General features: G+C 43.2%; 1 protein-coding gene across 2 annotated transcripts in view; it reads left to right on the top strand.

Moving 5' to 3' along the window:
• Positions 1-18,056, top strand: part of CLPB (ClpB family mitochondrial disaggregase) — a 143,836-nt gene that overhangs the window by 39,771 nt on the left and 86,009 nt on the right. For both annotated transcript variants that reach the window (XM_077762229.1, XM_077762230.1), the window contains exon 4: positions 13,587-13,690. In XM_077762229.1, the coding sequence (XP_077618355.1) occupies positions 13,587-13,690 (104 nt within the window). The remainder of the gene's footprint in view (positions 1-13,586; positions 13,691-18,056) is intronic.

The following is an 18,056-nucleotide window of genomic DNA, read 5'->3' as shown; positions in this document are numbered from 1 at the left end:
AGCACCCCTGCACCTTTGCTTCAGTGCAGGTCCTTAGAGGGCCCAACCACGTAGAGGTCTATCCACCTAGAGGCCTATAGCCTCTTCCCAGGTCCCCATCCTGTTCTTGGCCTGGCTGCTTGTTGCAGAGGGGCGCTTCCTTTGCCCAAGGAGGCTGTGCTGTGCTGGCTGATCTTCTGACTGTAGTGGCAGTCATGGCTATGGCTGTGATTGAGTACCTTCTGTATGCCAGACCCATGTCAGGCACTTCTCAGGCTGACTCTAATCCTCACTGCAATCCTAATAGGGAAGGATTATTATCCCTATTTTACAGATGGGGAAAGTGAAGCTTAGAGATCCCATTCTTGTCTAATAAGTGAAAGAGGGAGCCAGGATTTGAATCCAGGTGTCTTTGAACCACAGATTCTCATTCTTTCCACTGGAGTATGCTGCCTGTGGAGGGAGGCAGTTGGGGGAGCAAGGCCATGGGTTGGCCTAAGGGGTGCCAGGACCAGAGTAAAGTCAGCTCAGTCAGGGTTTCTTGATGACCCCCTGGTGCTGAGATGTTCTAGATGATTATGAGAAGTCTATAAACACAAAACATTGTCCTTTTCTCAAAGAGCTGGCAATTAGGGGGTGCCTGGCTGGCTTAACCATTAGAGCATGCACTCTTGGTCTTGGCATTGTAAGTTCAAGGCCCATGTTGGGTAGAGAGATTACTTAAAAAACTCTTAAAAAGCTGAAAGTAAAGGGATAAACAAGTCCCACTTTAACTGTAGAATGAGGTAGAATGTGGTCAGTGCCTCAGAGAAAATCACCTATAGTGCTGGGTGGAGATCATACCAGGTAGAGGCAAGATCATTGAAGGAGGCCTTTCACACGAGGTGGGCCTTGAAAGATGGACAGGATTTTGATTGAAAGAGGTGGGGACTAGAAGGACAGCATTTCTGAAAGAGGGATTGGTGTGAGCATAGGTTCACAAAGGTGAGAAAGTAGGAATGTGCCAGATCTGGTGGGAGGATCTGGCAGAGGCTAGAGACCAGAGAATATGAAGGAAAGGCCTTATCCAACACAGGCCACGATCCTCTCAGTCTGTGGTACTCTAGTATGGGTTCAGCGATAGCTCTAGAGCCAGATTACCTGGGTTCAACCTCATTCTTTCTCTTACTAGTTATGTACCTTGGCAAGTTCTTTCATTTATCTGTGGTCGTTTCTTCACATCTACCATAAAATGGGGATAAGTAGATCTACCACAAAAGGCTGTTTTGAAGTTTAAATATGTAAATATATGTAGTGTTTAGAACAATGCCTACCATATTGTAAGCACTTGATGAGGGTTTGTTAGTTAGTGGTAGTAGTGGTGTCTTAATTATTATTGTTGATTGTTGGTCACTCCAGGAGGAAATTAGTGAATGGTCTGCAGGTAAGCCTGTATTACTTGTCTCTCATCAGTACCTTTAAGTGACTCAGAAATAGTAGGTCTTTGGAGATTCTTTTTCCACTCCTTCCCATTGAAGAAGCTGGGCCTAGGACATGAGACCCCAGAGCAGGGCACTTTGATGTGGGACTGGCTCTTGTCCCAGGTGGCCACCTGCCCGATGTTGGACAGTGCTCGGTATTTCCCAGCAAGGAAGGGTGGGTGAAAGTGCTGGCCAGGTACCTGGAATGCCAGCATCCTGCCCCCAGAAAAGTGTGCCAAGCTTGATGTTTCTCCCACTGCTGCTGCTGTGGCCGATTATGTCTGAATAACAGAGTCATTTCTAATCCCATTTGGAATCATTGCTCAAGATAATCCTGTTTCATAGTAATGATATTCCAATTCCAGCATGCACTGATTCTAGTTTGGCAGATGCATGCCTTGACCTCAGGCAACCCAAGACAGTGCTCCCTGGAAAGCAGTGCCAGCTCATTTGCCTAACTAACATAACAGTCTCAGGATAACCCCCCTTCTCCAACACTATAGCCCTCTTGGGGGTTCTGTGTTCAGTGCCCTCCTGGAGAGTTTCAGTTGGGACCGATAAGGAGAGCATCCATTGCTCATCCTGGTCATCATGGGGAAGGGTGTTCCACTTCTAAGGACTATGGTCTGGTTCACTCCCACATCTTTAAAGACATCAGACCCACTCTGTGCCAGGGGCTACTCGTCTTTTTCTTTCTTTCTTTCTTTCTTTCTTTCTTTCTTTCTTTCTATCTATCTAAGAGAACAAATCTACCTTTATTTTCAAATTTTTTAAATTATTTTCAAATTTTTTTAATGTTTTATTTATTTTTGAGAGAGAGAGAGAGAGACAGCGTGAGCAGGAGAGGGTCAGATAGAGAGGGAGACACAGAAACTGAAGCACGCTCCAGGCTCTGAGCTACCTGTAAGCACAGAGCCCAACACGGGGATCGAACCCACAAACCGTGAGATCATGACCTGAGCCGAAGTCAGATACTTAACTGACTGAGCCACCCAGGCGCCCCAATCTACCTTTATTTTCTTTTCAGTAAGTTTAAATCCCTGAGGGGTACAGCATCACACGGATTCTGTGGCCAGAGGCTTTAGCAGGAAGGTTGCTTTGGAATCTGGCATGAACCATGCCACCAGTTCCACAAGCACAAGTTACTTGTCTCCACATTGCTATGGTTTTGTTTGGTTTGCCACCAGGAGTCACTGTGTTGTTCTTTGCTTTGTACATACACGCACATCTCTTGCCTAGATAGAATTCAGTTTCATCTTGAGCATAAACATCTTCAGTTTTAAGAAGATGCTCCCTCTGGTTCCAAAGACCTCTCACTTATAGCCAGCAAAAATGGCCATGGACTACAGCCTTCCAGACATATTTGTCGTTTTAAGAGTCCTGTTCCCAGCAGGCCTCCACAGGCTCCAAGATGGTGGAAAGAGGTGAGCTGCTTATTTAAATAAGGCTGCAGGCTAGTGGGTCAGGAGTATATATACAGTAGTATATATATACAGTATATATACTACTGTATATATACAGTAGTATAGTAGGTGTGTGTGGGTTTCAGCAAGGTGTTTGTCTGCCTCTCATGACATCCACATGAATAAAATATGATGTGGAGAATAGTTCAGTCAGACTAATAAATGGTGAATGACCTATTTCATATGTTATGTATATGTGATTGGAAGCTGGAGAGCAGACTCAAGTGGTGAGCCACCGGACTCACCGTCATTTTCAGTAGTTACATCAGTGATTCTGTTGAGACCATGGATAAATGCCAACCCAATGGCAGATTAAATGAAGCTTAAAGAGAGAGCTAATATGTTAGGTGAAAGAATCATGGACATGAAAAAAGAACTCAGTAGGCTAGAACAATGGTTAAATCTGTGGTGATAAACATTAATAGGGATGAGTGTTTAAGTCTACAATTAAAAAACCAAAAACCAACTGTAAAATGCAGGGTGAGGAAGACCCAACTTAGCAATACTAGGAAATAAAGCCCAGGAGGTGACTAAAAACTCAGTGCAGTGTTAAGGCCTCAGAAGTGAATTGATTCAGTAAATATTTACTGGTCTGTACTGGGCCTTATGTGTGAGGAACAGATGGCCAAGCACAGTTCCTTCTTTGGGGAGTACATCGTCTAGTTATGTGTGACAGTGGTGAGGAGCAAGAGCTCTGGAAGGAGACTGCCTGTGTTTAAAACCTAGCTCTGTCTCTTAACTGGCTCTGTTTTCCCACTGGCAAAATGTGAATAATAATAGCACCTACCTCAGCATAGGGTGATTGTGAAGATTAAAATGCACATAAGACTATTTAGTGCATAGGTATCTGGTGGTGTTATTAATATTTTTTGTTTTCTTGTTGTTAGTTTCATCCAGAGTTGAAGAAAAATACCAGCCCCAGCATGCTCTTATAGATCATTTGCCTAGAGAGAGCCTAATCGGGCCCATACTGTGGTGAAATCCCTAATAATCAGAGCTTGACCACGTTGGCCCATAGGTTCGACAACCATATATTATAGAACACAGATTGGAAGACATGAACAGATAGGGAATTATATTTGAAACCAGGCTGAGGATGTGAAATCAAGATTGTCTTGGAAACCCTGTGATGAGTGGTCTTGATTCATTGGCCTCTCCTTAATGTGCCATGTCTTCCTTGAGCCTTGCCCCAAATGGTCTCACCACTGATCTTGACCCTTGTCCACCTGAATGAGACTCCCTTTTAACCCAGCTGGCTGCTATGACCTCCTTTACTGTACCATCAAAAATGTCACTGTCCCTGGTACACAGAGGGGCTCAGTAGTTATGGGATAGTAAGACACACTAATGGACAGATGGTTGGATGAGTGAGAACCAGTGGAGTTTAGGGGAATATGTACGAGGTTTGGCCTCACACAGATCTGGATTTGAATCTCAGTTCCTATGCTTAATTAATGTGTATATTTTGGCAATTCATGTTATCTTGCTGAGCCTCAGTTTATTCACTTATAAAATGGGACTAATACCTCATTGTAAGTCGTTATATGGAGCTGAAATAGTGAATGCAAAGTGCTTAACACACTATGGCTGCTGTTATTATGATTACTGATTTTTACCTTTTGAGGGACATAAACAAAAGATTATTATCCTCTTTTGGGAAAATTGGGGCACATTTTCTATACAGGTACTACCTGATCTTTAGTTTGTTTCCTAAGTAACCTGCTTTAAAAAGAAAACTGCTCTCCTCACCCTCTCCACTCCCAGTTCATGACATAGAATCTTTAGATTTAACACATGCCAGTGCCTTTGGTCAGGCCACCCTGCTTTCCTGACCGGCTCATAGACCAGCCAGTAGACTGAATGAGCCACAGCTCATTTGACTTTCCAGCAAACCTCCTGAACTGTGACCTCTTTGCTTCCTCCCTTCATCGAGGTGTACACTGGGTTGAGAATAGGTCAACTCTTTGTCTTCTCCTTGGGACCCGTGACACTCATCACAGTGACCCTGTGCTTTGGATGTGGGGGGTAGAAGGGAGGAGGAGTTGGAGGAGCTTCTCCTGAAGCTCAACATTGTGTGGGGACGACCTGGAGCTAGGATCACTGCCCTTCTTGCTTCACCAACTCCAGCTGCTCGCCAGCTGTCTTTGACACGCGTCTGGCCCAGCATAGGCCTCGGCCCACACCACAGGTTTCCTCGCTTTTTCCTAAACAATGTGGCAACCCCAAGCCCCTGCGGCCACTGAGAGCAGAAAGCCTTAACATCGATCGATGTAACTATCTTCCCATGCATTGTGACACCCCATCGTCCTGAAAGCAGGAGCTCATCAAGGTTGTTGTGAGCCAACCTTCCTACAGAAGCTCCCACCTCTAACCTAATTACAACCTGATCAGCAAATTAAAATGTTCCTCCTGGGGGCTGTGGCTCCAAAGGGAGTTCCATGAATCCCGGGAGCTACCAGTTAGGGACCACTTTCCTATTCATTTCCTTACCTTTGCCTGGGAACTGCCTTGTGGAAGGCTAAACTGCCTGGGGCCTAGTTTGGACCCTCAGATAGGAGATGGCTGGGCAGGGCGCCATACCATTCTCCACTTCCCACCAAATAAAATAAGGATTGGGGGGCGCCTGGGAGGCTCAGTAGGTTAAGTCCAACCAGCTCAGGTCATGATCTCACAGTTCATGAGTTTGAGCTTTGCCTCTGGCTCTCTGCTGTCAGCACAGAGCCTGTGTCAGATTCTCTGTCCCCTTTTCTCTTTGCCCCTTCCTAGCTCATTCTCTCTCTCTCTCTCTCTCAAAATAAATAAACTTACAGAAAAAAATTTTATTTATTCATCCTTCATTTATTCATGCACTGATTCAGAAAGCATCTACTGACCACTTTGACCTAGGCACTGGGCCAGGAACTGGGAAGAGAGTAGAGACATGACCCTTGCCTCACAGTCTAGCAGGAAAGGTAAATAAAAGTAAGCAGGCAGTCATGGTACAATATGATCAGGGTCACCCATGGGGGTTGATACTGCATTCTATGTAGGCAAATAGGAAGGGCGTAGATCCAAGCTGGAGATCAGACAAGACTCAGTGAATTGGTCACCTTATCACTGAAGAGCCCTGAAAGTGATGAGCACTAACCAGTTAAAGGAGAGGGGGACAGTCCTAGTAGAAGTAGTGGTACATTTGATTGTCTGTGGTGGACTTCAGAGAATTCATTGTTTTCTCTGGGTCCTTAACCCATTAGTCCCCAAGATCCACTAGATCATCATAGGAATTAGAATTTCTGCAGTTGAGACACTTTCTGAAGGAATAAACTTTTGGAACAAGTGGTCAAATTCAGTTAATGATTAATAGAAGGGGATAGGGAGTCAACCCTTATAAAAGATCATGGTGGTGTTGTCGAATGTATATCTAGCCTGTTGCTTCTAACTGCTGTATCAGATAATGTGTCTCTACCACATTTAACTTACTCATTCCCCAGTGGTGGACACTTGATAGCCTGCAACTCCCCACTGTCACAAAATGCTGGGGTGAACATCTTCCATGCTGCCTTTAATGGATCTGTGTAAGAATATATATATTCAGGAGAAGTGCTGGGTCATAGAGTAAGGTACTTTAATTTGACAAAGTATTACAAGCTTGGCTTCTAGAATGACTGCACCAGTCTGTCCTGACAGCACATAAACAGTCCCAGAACCCCATGTTCTCTCCAACACTTGGCATTTTTCAGCTTTCTAACTGTTGCCAATATGTTGAATTTAAAGTGATATTTCATTGTTTTAATTTGCATTTCTCTAATAACAGATAAGCTTGAGGATCTCCTCATATATTTAATGATAATCTTTTTTGTTTGTTTCTTCCTTTGGCAATTGACTGTTCATACCCTTGTTGGGATTTCTGACCCTAGCTTTTCTACTAAAACCTGCCTTGGGGTACAGTGCTCCCACAGATTGTTAGCTGCCTGGGAGTCATTATAGGGAAGTGAGGGGCAACATGGTAGAGGAATAAGGACATGGACTTTGTAGCCACACTGCCCTGGTTTGACTCTTACCTCCACTCCTTACAGCTGAATGATACCTTGGACAAGTTACTTAACCACCAGTGCCTCAGTTTTCTTAATGCATAACCTGCCTCATTGCGTCATTGTAAAGATTAAATGTGTTATTATATATGAAGTGTTCAAAACAGTGTGTGTCGTGTGGGAAGTATACACAAATGTTAGCTCTTATTATTTGACTACTGCCTTCCTCCTACTTAGCCATTCCATACCCTTAAGAAAATAGATATTTGGACTAGCAGTCAGTAGAAACAAGGCAGAGAGAAAAACAGCTCTTGGCCTAGGATCAGAGTTCACTCTCACATCCTTTACCTTCAGTATTCATTCACAAGGCCCAGCTTTTTGGTGAGTCAGCTCACTTGGGCAGAGATAAGAACAGAACAGATTCTGATGGGCACACAGGAAGAAAGTACTGCTGCTAGAGCCAGGTCATCAAAGGACAAACTGCTATCCTCTTGGGCTGTACACATCCTCTGAATCTCGAAATTAGGGAAATCGAGTCTGGAGATTATCTCTGGCCTTTGAGATGAATCCTGGCATTGATAGGCATATCTTTCCACAGACTACCAGAGACCAAATCCTGAGCTGGCTCAGAGAATTGCTGCTGTTCTTAAGTCTTGCCTATGGAGAACCTGGGGAGTAGTTGACATAGATTCTTTGAGTAGAAATGTTTCCTGTTGTAGAAAAATGTTAAGTGCATGGAATGATATATTCTTCCCCCTTTAGTCCAGGTGTTAAGACTGTGAAGGCCTAGCCCATACAACACAGTCTATTTGGTACCAGCTATCCAAATTTAAGGCAGTAATATCTAAACCCAAATGTACAAAACGGCACCCAGATGCCGGCGTGAGAACAGGGGAGGCTGCAGTTGTCCTTTAATAGATCACCTCAAATAGCAGTGCCTGCTTCCCTTCATGCCATCACATTCCCATTTTATTCCTGAACTTGTACTCCCCTTGTCAGCCAGATCGGCCAACTCACCATCTCCGCATGTAAGTTACCTTTTCCCAAATACAGTTCTGAACCTGGGGATTTGTTTCTGCTTCAGCAAAAAGCATCAAAGAGACAGAAGTCACTTTATTTCCAAAGTCTTACTGCTGTTCCTGGTTTCTGCTTCTTTTGCCTTGCTTTGACCTGGATATTCCTTAGTTTCTGGCTGCTTACTTGGTTTGTGACCCACTGTTCTCCTTTAGCCCCTAGTCCTTAGCATCTGACCTGGCTTTTGACTCTCTACCTCATTTCTGCTGCCTAGTCTCTGGCCCTTGGTTCTATTTTGACTCTGAACGTTTTGACACTTGCTGGGCCTGGCCAATTTGACTCTGAACGTTTTGACACTTGCTACGCCTGTTCTTATCAGCTTTGCCTTAGCTTTCTCTAACCCGGCTAGCCTGTTTTTGTCCTGCAGTAGCCCACAGGTCCGGGAACTTCTTTTGGTCGTCAAAGCTAGCTTTGATTGCCAAAGCATAGTCATGTAGCCCTCTGGCCTGATCTGAGCTGGCTTCTCCAAGAAGGGCTTGATCCCTGTGGAGCGCTGGATTAGATGCTTCATAAATACTTAAATGGCCATTGGACAAAAAGCCTCCTAGCCATCTGGCAAGGTGTTTGGTGCCACTCTTGGCCACTAAGCAGCCACAGTTCCTTTAGTCCTAGCAATACCCCAGAGTGGGACTGCTGCCTTTTGAGTTTTTTAAAAGTGAGGAGAGTCTTCTCTGAGGTTGTAGAATGAGTCACTAGCTGAGTTGCTTGCCCTCTTTGGCCTCCAAGTTTGTGAAGTGAATTGCCCATTCCCTTTGATTGGGTTAGCCACCTGAGGGCCGAGCCTAGTCACTGTCTTCTCTCCATCCTACCAGACCACTGTCTGCCCTCCAGGGCCAAGGGCAGCATACTTGGTTGCTTGGACACGTCTTGCAGCCTACAAATTGGACAGACGGAATCAATACTCAGAACCTGGAGAGGCCCAGGTTACCACAGTTAGTGACACTAGCTGCCTGCAGGGACAGCCTGCCATGGGAGGGGTTGTGATTGAATGGTGATTGGATACAGCATCTGAGGATTAACCAAATTATGTCCCTTTGAGTTTAGATTGACAAACCTTTCTCACTTGGATTTTACAACAAGCTGACTTGTGTGGAATATAGAAGAGCTGCCTTCTTAACACAGGGCTGTGTTGGCGTGAGTCCTGGGGGAAGGGGTGGTCAGGTATACATCTGGTGCCCACTGTGGCCCAAATTCATGTTGTTATCACTAAGATTATATGGAGAAATGGAAGAGAGCTTGTATTTGTGGAGCTTCTTCTATGTACCATGTGCTACGAAGTTTTACACACTTTCTCATAACCAGCAAAGGAGGCATCATTATCTCCATTATTCTGGTAAGGAAATGGAGTGTCAGTCCTGAAGTAACTTGTCCAGGATCACAGACAGTAAATGATAGAACTTTGATTTAAACCCAGGTCTCTGTGCTTTTTATAAAATACCATGCTGTCTTCCCAATTTAAGTGTCTTAATTCACATTTCTCTTGACTTCCCCACAGCCCAACCACAAGGTCAGGTACATAGTAATAATAATAACCAAAGTTCGTTGAGCACTTATTACATGTCAGATGGTGTTCTAAGCACTTTACATGTATTAACACAGCTGTATGAGCCAGACGCTCTTATTATCCTTGATAATTATGAGATTGCAAAATGATGATGTTCTAATCTCATCATTCCTTCTACATTTATTAGTTGTCATTCTACAGCAAGGAAGAGCTTTCCTTTCTCTCCATTAACTTATTTTCAGTATGGAATTATGGAATCTTATTTTACTCAATGGGTTATAATCCATTACTGCCATTATTCATGTTGATGCTCTGATTGTCCCAGGTTTTATTTTATTTACTTATTTTTAAATGTCTGTTTTTGAGAGAGGGAGAGAGAGAAAGTCAGGGTGCGGCAGAGAGAGGGAGACACAGAATCTGAGGCAAGCTCCAGGCTTGTCCGAAGTTGCACACTTAACCAAGTGAGCCACTCAGGCACCCCAGATTGTCCCAGATTTTAAAGCCATATTCTTTTTTTTTTTTAAGGTTATTTATTTATTTTGAGAGAGAGCGCAAGAGAGCAGGGGAGGGGCAGAGAGAGGGGGAGAAGGAGAATCCCAGGGAGTCTCTGTGCTGTCAGTATAGAGCCTGATGCCGGGCTCGATCCCATGAACCATGAGATCATGACCTGAGCTGAAATCAAGACTTGGATGCTTAACCGACTGAGCCACTCAGGCGCCCCTTAAAGCTAGTGTTCTTAACTTTTATATCATACTACCTTTCTAGCAGATATATTTTTCTCACTGCCAGCAATTGGTTTACCTATGTATAACAGATTTTTTGTACCCTCTTGACTTTTAATCTTCTGGGAAACAGTCTTATCCCATTTATGTGTAAACTAAGAGCAAATATGTCTCCAAGTGAGAACCTGACAGACTCTGCTGTGCATTCAGTATCCGAGTTTTAGACATGGATTTTAGCTATTTACAGACACTTCTCATTTCTCTTTGGGATTATAATCCATATCCTGCTAGGGTTACCTGTGAAAGGTAATTCTTAAGATCCTTTTAGGTAAGGTGAATAGACAGCTGAGGCAACCTGATAATGCTAGATCAGTTGTAGAAGCACCTCAGCTACCTGGGAGATGACATCTAATTTTTTTATCTGTCTGTGAGGAATGTGTGTCTGTGGACATGGGAATTACTAAAATTCATTCATTCATACAGCAAGTAATTTAGCCAAGCTTTGCCTATTGAAGGTAATGAAATTCAAGCCAGTTGGTACAGGGAAAACCATCAACACTACTGCTGGTTACAGATACTGAAAAACTAAGAAGAGAAAAACTAAAACTACTGTTTGATTTTTTAATATTTATAATAATTAGAGTAATTTTTTGAAATGTTTACTTATGCCTTCAAAGGCATTAACTCTTCTGAAGGCCAGTAAGCAAAAGATTAACATACTAAGAGAAAAATTGTCAAAGGACATTAGTTTCAAAAAAATAAAGTCAACTGTTGTGATTCATGAAAAAAGAAACACAACTACTAAACATTTTTTTTAATGTTTATTTTTGAGAGAGGAAGACATAGGGCGAAGCGGGGGAGGGGCATAGAACGAGAGACGGAGTTCTGAAGCAGGCTCCAGGCTCTGAGCTGTCAGCACAGAGCCTGACATGGGGCTCAAACCCATGTATCATAAGATCATGACCAGACGCTCAACACACTGGGCCACCCAGGTGCCCCCTAAACATACATATTTTTTTAAGTCTAACCTCTTTAGTAATCAAAGAAATGCAAGTTGAAACGGCAGTGTGATTCCATTTCTCTTTACCAGATTGACATGTGATAAAGAAAAATAAACACCCTATTTTGGAGAAAGGAAGGCCCAACAGTTACTCTCAATTCTTCTTCCTTTGCTAATAAAAATAAAAATTTCACCAAAGTGAAATTCAGTTTGGTGATATTTATCAAAACCCTTAAAAAGGCTTAAACTTTTGACCTAGGACTTCATCTCCTAGGAATTTAGCCAAAGGAAATAATCAGACATGTGTTATTGAAATATTAAAAATAATCTAATATTTTACAATAGAAGATTGGCTAAATAAAATATACAACAGTGTTATAGTAGGACACTGTACAGCCATTAAAAACAATGTGGTAGACAAATATTTAAAACATGGAAATGTGTGTGCGTGCTCGGAGAAAGTTTATGTATGATCTTATTTTCGTAAATAAAAACATACATGCATTGAAAAAACTGGATGTTATATATTCCCTTTTTTAAAACCTATTTTTCAAGTTTATTAGAGAGAGCCAGTGCACATAAGCAGGGGAGAGAGGCAGAGAGAGAGAGAGAGAGAGAATCCCAGATAGGTTCCATGCTGTCAGCACAGAGCCTGATGTAGGGCTCAGTCCCATGAACCATGAGATCATGACCTGAGACAAAAATCAAGAGTTGGATGCTTAACTGACTGAGCCACCCAGGTGCCCCTGTTACATATTCTAAAATATTTCCTGCTAATGCATAGGAGCACATGCACCCCAATGTTCATAGCAGCACTCTCCACAATAGCTAAAACATGGAAAGAGCCTAAGTGTCCACCATCGGACGAATGGATCAAAAAGATGTGGTTTATCTATACCATGGAATACTACATGGCAATGAGAAACAATGAAATCTGGCCATGTGTAGCAACATGGATGGACCTTGAGGGTGTTATGCTGAGCGAAATAAGTCAGGCAGAGAAGGACAAATATCATATGTTTGCACGTATAGGAGGATTAGGAGGAACTTAACGGAGGAACAAGGGGGAGAAGAAGGGGGGAAATGGTGGGGGAAAGGGAGAGAGGCAAACCATGAGAGACTCTTGAATGCTGACAAAAACTGAGGACTGATGGATGTGGGGGGGAGGGGGGATGGGCATGGAGGAGGGCACTTGTGGGGATGAGCACTGGGTGTTATGTGGAAACTAATTTGACAATAAACTATTTGTAAAAAAATAAAAAATAAAATAATAAAATAAAATAAAATATTTCCTTCTTTTTAATTACCTATATCTTCTGAATGTTTTATAGTGAATGCACTTTTTTTTTTCTTAAGGAAAAAAGAAAGCATTGGCAGGAATATTTCATAGTAGAAGTGAAGTGAACGTANTTAATAGTTTATTGTCAAATTAGTTTCCACATAACACTCAGTGCTCATCCCCACATCGGTGCTTTATAAATTTACGTAATTTAACCTCACTATGAGTCAGAGGAGCCCCCTGCCTCTGGTCCTCCTCCCTCTAGTCCATTCTCACACAGCTACTGGAGTGATTCTTCTAATAGCAGAGGTTTGGAAGGAAATATACCAATCTGTGAATAGTGGCTACTCTTGGAATTTAGATTAAGGAGGTGGATGTTTTAATTTAGTATTTCAATATGGTATGTATTTTTCTAAGTCTGTGTATTTTGAGGTGGGGAGAAAAGACATATGTTGTCAAGTCCCTTCCCCTTAAGCCCTTCAGTGGCCAGCCTGCCTCCCTTCCCATGCTTCTCCTCCTTACACTTTTTGCTCCAGCCCTGCTTTCTTCAGGTGAAGCCCTGTGCTCACTTGCCTCCAGGATCTGTAAACGCATCCAGTCCTCCCACTTCACCATCCCAGTTCTGGCTCTTTAGCCTTCAAGTCTTAAATACCTTAAATACCACATCCTCTGGGAGGCCTTTCTTGATCCCCCGCCCTTGTTTTCCTACTTCTTCCATCATAGCCTTGATCATGCATTGTTATAATCTTATGCTAAATTGTTGTCCTCCCAGAAAACTATACGCTCCACAAGGGCACAGCGACTACAACACAATAAGCATTTGACAAGTAATTGTTGAATAAATACTTTGTATTTTATACTTTTGGAAAGCTAAAAGGCCTTAGAAAGGTGTTAAATAACTTGGCCACAGCCTCTCAGCTAGGAAGTCTCAGAGATTCCTACCCTTGACTTCCACACTGGCAGAGGTCATGTTCTTTCCCCTGTACCACTCACTTGAACAGAATCAGATCCAATCCCCAAACGTGTCAGAATCTGAGACTCTACTACCTAGGCTTTTCCAGCTTTTGAAACTTCTGTCTTTCTGATTTCTTCCAGTGTGGTGCAGGTCCTCCTTGCTGCTGGTGCTGACCCAAACCTTGGGGATGATTTCAGCAGTGTTTACAAGACTGCCAAGGAGCAGGGAATCCATTCTTTGGAAGGTAAGCATAGACTCCCCTGCTGTTCTGAGCACTCTCCTCCCTTTGGCTTCCAGGCAATCTTGCTCTGTGCCAGCTCTACCAGCAACTCAGAGTGAGAGTCTGCAAGTGCCTTATCCTCTGGGAACTCATGGATAACACAAAAGACTTGGAATAGATGCCCTTCACAGTCCCTTCTGGCTGTATACTTTATGTCCCTCCAGAAGTCTTGGGGAATATGATAGAGGCCTGACTTCATGACCAGAGCAGAGAGTCGGGGGTACTTTTTACCTGGTGTTCTGAAAGTGCCTCAGCTCATGGAGCCTCAGAGGAGTGGACAATGGAGCAGGTTTTGATAAAATAATTAAGGCAACTGCATGGAATGTGGCTTTGTTCCTCTTCTTCCTGCAGACTTACCCTGCCTCATCCCTGCCCCAGAACTAGAAAGCAGCCTCACTGGTTTCCTCCAACTCAGAAGTCCCTCAGTACTTCTCAGAATACTGCTCCCCTCTGCCCCCCGCTGCCTTCTATATGCAAAATGCAATCCTTTCTCTGGGACTGGCCCCTCAATTTGCCATTATGACCCAGAACAAATGTGGACCTTCTCTGTGCCTTGATGTCTGTGTTTACAAAAGGGAGTGGTCATAAGTGCCTCCCGAAAGTGTTATGTGGGTTGTTTGGACTTCAGAAGAAAGAGGTAATGTGCACCTATAGCAGGGTTTGGTCACAATGTCTGTAGGAGGGTAGTTGGGGAAGTCAGTCTTTGTTGTCTTTGGTGAGTAGTTCTTCGAAAGTGAGGTCTAGAAGAGGATGGGTTGCTTTGGCTATAAGCAGAAATGAGTATTTTACTTGTTTCCTTTTGCTTGTTCAGACTGCCCCCCCTACCCCCCATCTATTATCCTGTGTTGCTCACAGAGGCTGAGATACCTGCGTTTCCCAGCATCAGGGCAGCTGAGCAATGCTGCTTTAGGGTTGGCAGTGACGCCCAGAGGACAGCCAACCACACTGGCTGGACGGACGTCCAGTGAGGGGAGCAGTGCACTCAGCTCTCAGAGCTGGCAGTGAGGCTGCCAGACTGACATAGCTCTGGTAGCCCAGAGCAGAGGGGTCATTGCTACCCCAGCAAGGTTTCTCAAATCAGCAGCATGACAGCAATGTCAAGAGCATCAGAGCATTGCTGCCCTGGTGAAGTATGGAGTTGCCCTCCCCCTGCCTCTCTGCCTCTCGAAACCTGCTCCTTGTGCCAAGCTCCACTGCTACAGCTAGACCCTCCACAAAGCCTTTCCTGTCCTTGGCAATAATTGCAACCTGCCCTCAGCTGTTCTTTTGAATGTTCTCTAAATCTAGGCCTTTTATATGGTTATTTGAACTCTCATCTGCCCATATGTCTGTTCTCTCCTCCTCAGCTGACAGTTCCATGTGTAGGCCGTGACCTGTGCCTCATTGGATTCCTTACTGAGCTGGAGGAATTATGTTCACTTTATGTTTCAGAGGAAAATTTCATGAGTACCAAACTTGCCCTATATTTGCAGCTTAATATGTGGAGACTTGCCTTGTGGGCTGCCGTCTCTTTACTCAAACACAGCATTACTGTCCTCAGCTCTGTCTTCTGTCCAGGTGCTCTCACCAGAAAGCAAGGAGGAACAGAGGGCAGAGCCAGGTGGAAGGGAAGGGATTGTTTGAATGAGCATCCTCTCACCTGTTCTCAGGATTCCAGCAGAGTTCAGTCATTACTTTTGATTTCATAGACTCTCAGAGCTGTGAAGCCATGTAGTCTAACCTTTGCTTTCACACCAGTCCCCAACCCCTGCATTCAAGTTTTATGTCTTTGTTATTTCCAGATTGATGCTCACATCCAGCATTCTAGATCAGTAGTCGGCATACTTTTGCTGGAAAGAGCTGTATCGTGGCTTTTAAGCTTTGTGGGCCTCAGTTGTGACTCCTCAGGTTGGCAACTATAGTGTTGAAGAAGTAATAGACAACACACAAACAAATGTGCATGGACCTGAGGCAGTAGAACTTTATTTACAAAATAGGCAATAGGCTGGATTTGGCCCGTAGGCTGTAGTTTGCTATCTGTTGTAGATATTTTCTTCCTTCCTTCCCTCCTTTTTCTTTACTTCTCTTCTTTTTCTTCCTTTCTTTCTTCCTTCCTTTCTTCCTTTCTGTTTTCCTGCCTGCTTGCCTCCTTTGAATTTTTAACTCTTACACTAGCCAGCCTGCATTCTATATAGGTAGGTGGATAAACAACAAAAATATTGGAAAAGGCTATTATATTCCTTATGAAATAAAGATTAAAATGTTAAATATCTCTTCTTATTTTGTATGATCTGCAAATTTAGTGAGTAGGCTTTCTATGGATGCATATGACATTCCTATTTAACAGGCACTGTTCTAGGCATTGGCGGATTAGACAGACAGGACCACTGCCATCATGTACTTTGTATGCTAGTCTTTGGTTTAAATGTTCATAAGTCCATTCAGTACAGAGCCTTGGACCATGTAATCAGAACAATTTTGAAGCATTATTCAGCATTCACAACTGTATCCACCAAACTTCATTTCTCATGCTGCCAACAGAATTTTAAGAGATTTTCTTAGATTTCTTGCTAAAATAAAAATGTGTTTAGCATTTGTCATTNGTTATTATAGCATTGTCTTATTTTGTCCGTAGGGAGCCCATACTGATACCCATTAATTACCTAAGTGTTTAAGAACCATTAAAAAACAAAAACATACTAGAATTTTGTCAGAATCACTGATGAACTCACCACTCTTGTAGCTTGCAGGATGTGCCTGTCTTTGCACTTTTTTGTTGTTGTTGTTAAATTCCAGACTGCATCATTGCTTGCCACAGTTTTCCAGCAGCTTATCCAATTTTCCCTGGCATATCAGTTTGAATGTGGTCTCCCCTTCAACTTCATGTACACTAAGTCCTGAAACATGATAGTCCTTTAGAATCATCCAGGGCTGTCCCTTCTCTTTACCAAGCCTTTAGCTCCTTCTTAACTAGATTTTCTTTCTTTCTTCATTTAAAGATATCTCATTCTTTCATCCATTCAGCCAATATTTATTGCCTACTGTACCTAGTTCTGGGTCATTATCATTGATGAAGCAGACAGAAATGAAGGAATCTTGTGGTTCTATTTCCTTTGGATTGGACATACTTTTTCACAGGTGGTTACCTGACTTATGGGATGTACAAAGAGGCTAGACTAAGAAGAGTGAGCCCCTTCCCCAGAGTGTGTCTGTGCAAATCCGAAGGAAAGTCAAAGGCTCAAGTTGGATGATCATTCACTATTGGAGCAGAGGCTGTGCCAAGTCCATCAAATTTACTAAATTTCTAATAGAATTTCTGTGGGTCTTGTACTGTGCTCAGTACTGAAAGGAGGTGGTGAGTTATAGTTTGTGACCTTGGAAGGCTCTCTCTAAACCCTAGTAATAGATCCTTTTTCTATCTTATCAGTACTGGGAACATCAAGAGATAAATAAAGTATATGATGTGTGAATTGTAAAGTGCTCTATGGTTGTAATTGCTTATTAGTTTTATTTCTTTATAATTCAGCAGCATTTACTAAGTGTCAGGCACTCTGCCAGATGCTGGGAATGTAGAAATGAGTATACATGGTGTAGCCACTCAACAGTGCTCTCTGTCAAGTGAGAAGACATACCTATCAACAAGACATCACAATACAGAGTGATAAATGCAAAGGTAGATGTACAAACAATATAGATAGCACTGATAAGGCAGTGATGAGCTCCACCTGAGGGAGGCTGGCATCAGGGAAGTTATAGTGTAAGACACTTTGAATTGGTCTTTAGTATGAGTGGGAGATTGCCAGGCAGACTAAGAGGGATGAATCTTCCTGGCAGAAGAATAACACATGCAGAGACATGGGGTGGGTGGGTGACAGCAGGTGGACTCATCTGCCACAGTGCTAAAAGAATAACAAGAAGTAAAACTAGAGAGGGAAGCAGGGTTCCACATGAGAAGAACATTGTAGGACATTTCTGGGGTGCTCACACTGTTTGCTGAAGGCCATTGAAGGAATGCTCAGTTTATGTTTGCTTAGGTGGATCATTCTGATGGGTGGGGGATGAAGTTGGAGCGGAGTGAGTAGCAATGGCTCTTGACCTTTAAGGGATGATGGGCCCCTTCGAGAGTTGGATGAGAAGCTATGCTCCTCTCTCCAGAAATGTACTTAATAATTTCTAGGGATTCCTAAAAGTGATCTTTGGGAATGGAGAAAGTAGATATTAACAACATAGTAGGAGGTTGAGTTCTTAGCAGAATGTGGAAATTGATGGAAAAAGAGACATCCATGGTGACATCCTGATTTCTGATTTGGGCGAACAGTCAGGTGGGGGGGGGGGGGGGAGGGTGAAGGAT

This window comes from Crocuta crocuta, unplaced genomic scaffold (genome assembly GCF_008692635.1).
Source record: "Crocuta crocuta isolate KB4526 unplaced genomic scaffold, BGI_CrCroc_1.0 scaffold306, whole genome shotgun sequence".
Lineage (NCBI taxonomy): Eukaryota > Metazoa > Chordata > Mammalia > Carnivora > Hyaenidae > Crocuta > Crocuta crocuta.
This window is presented reverse-complemented; position numbering and strand designations above follow the sequence as displayed.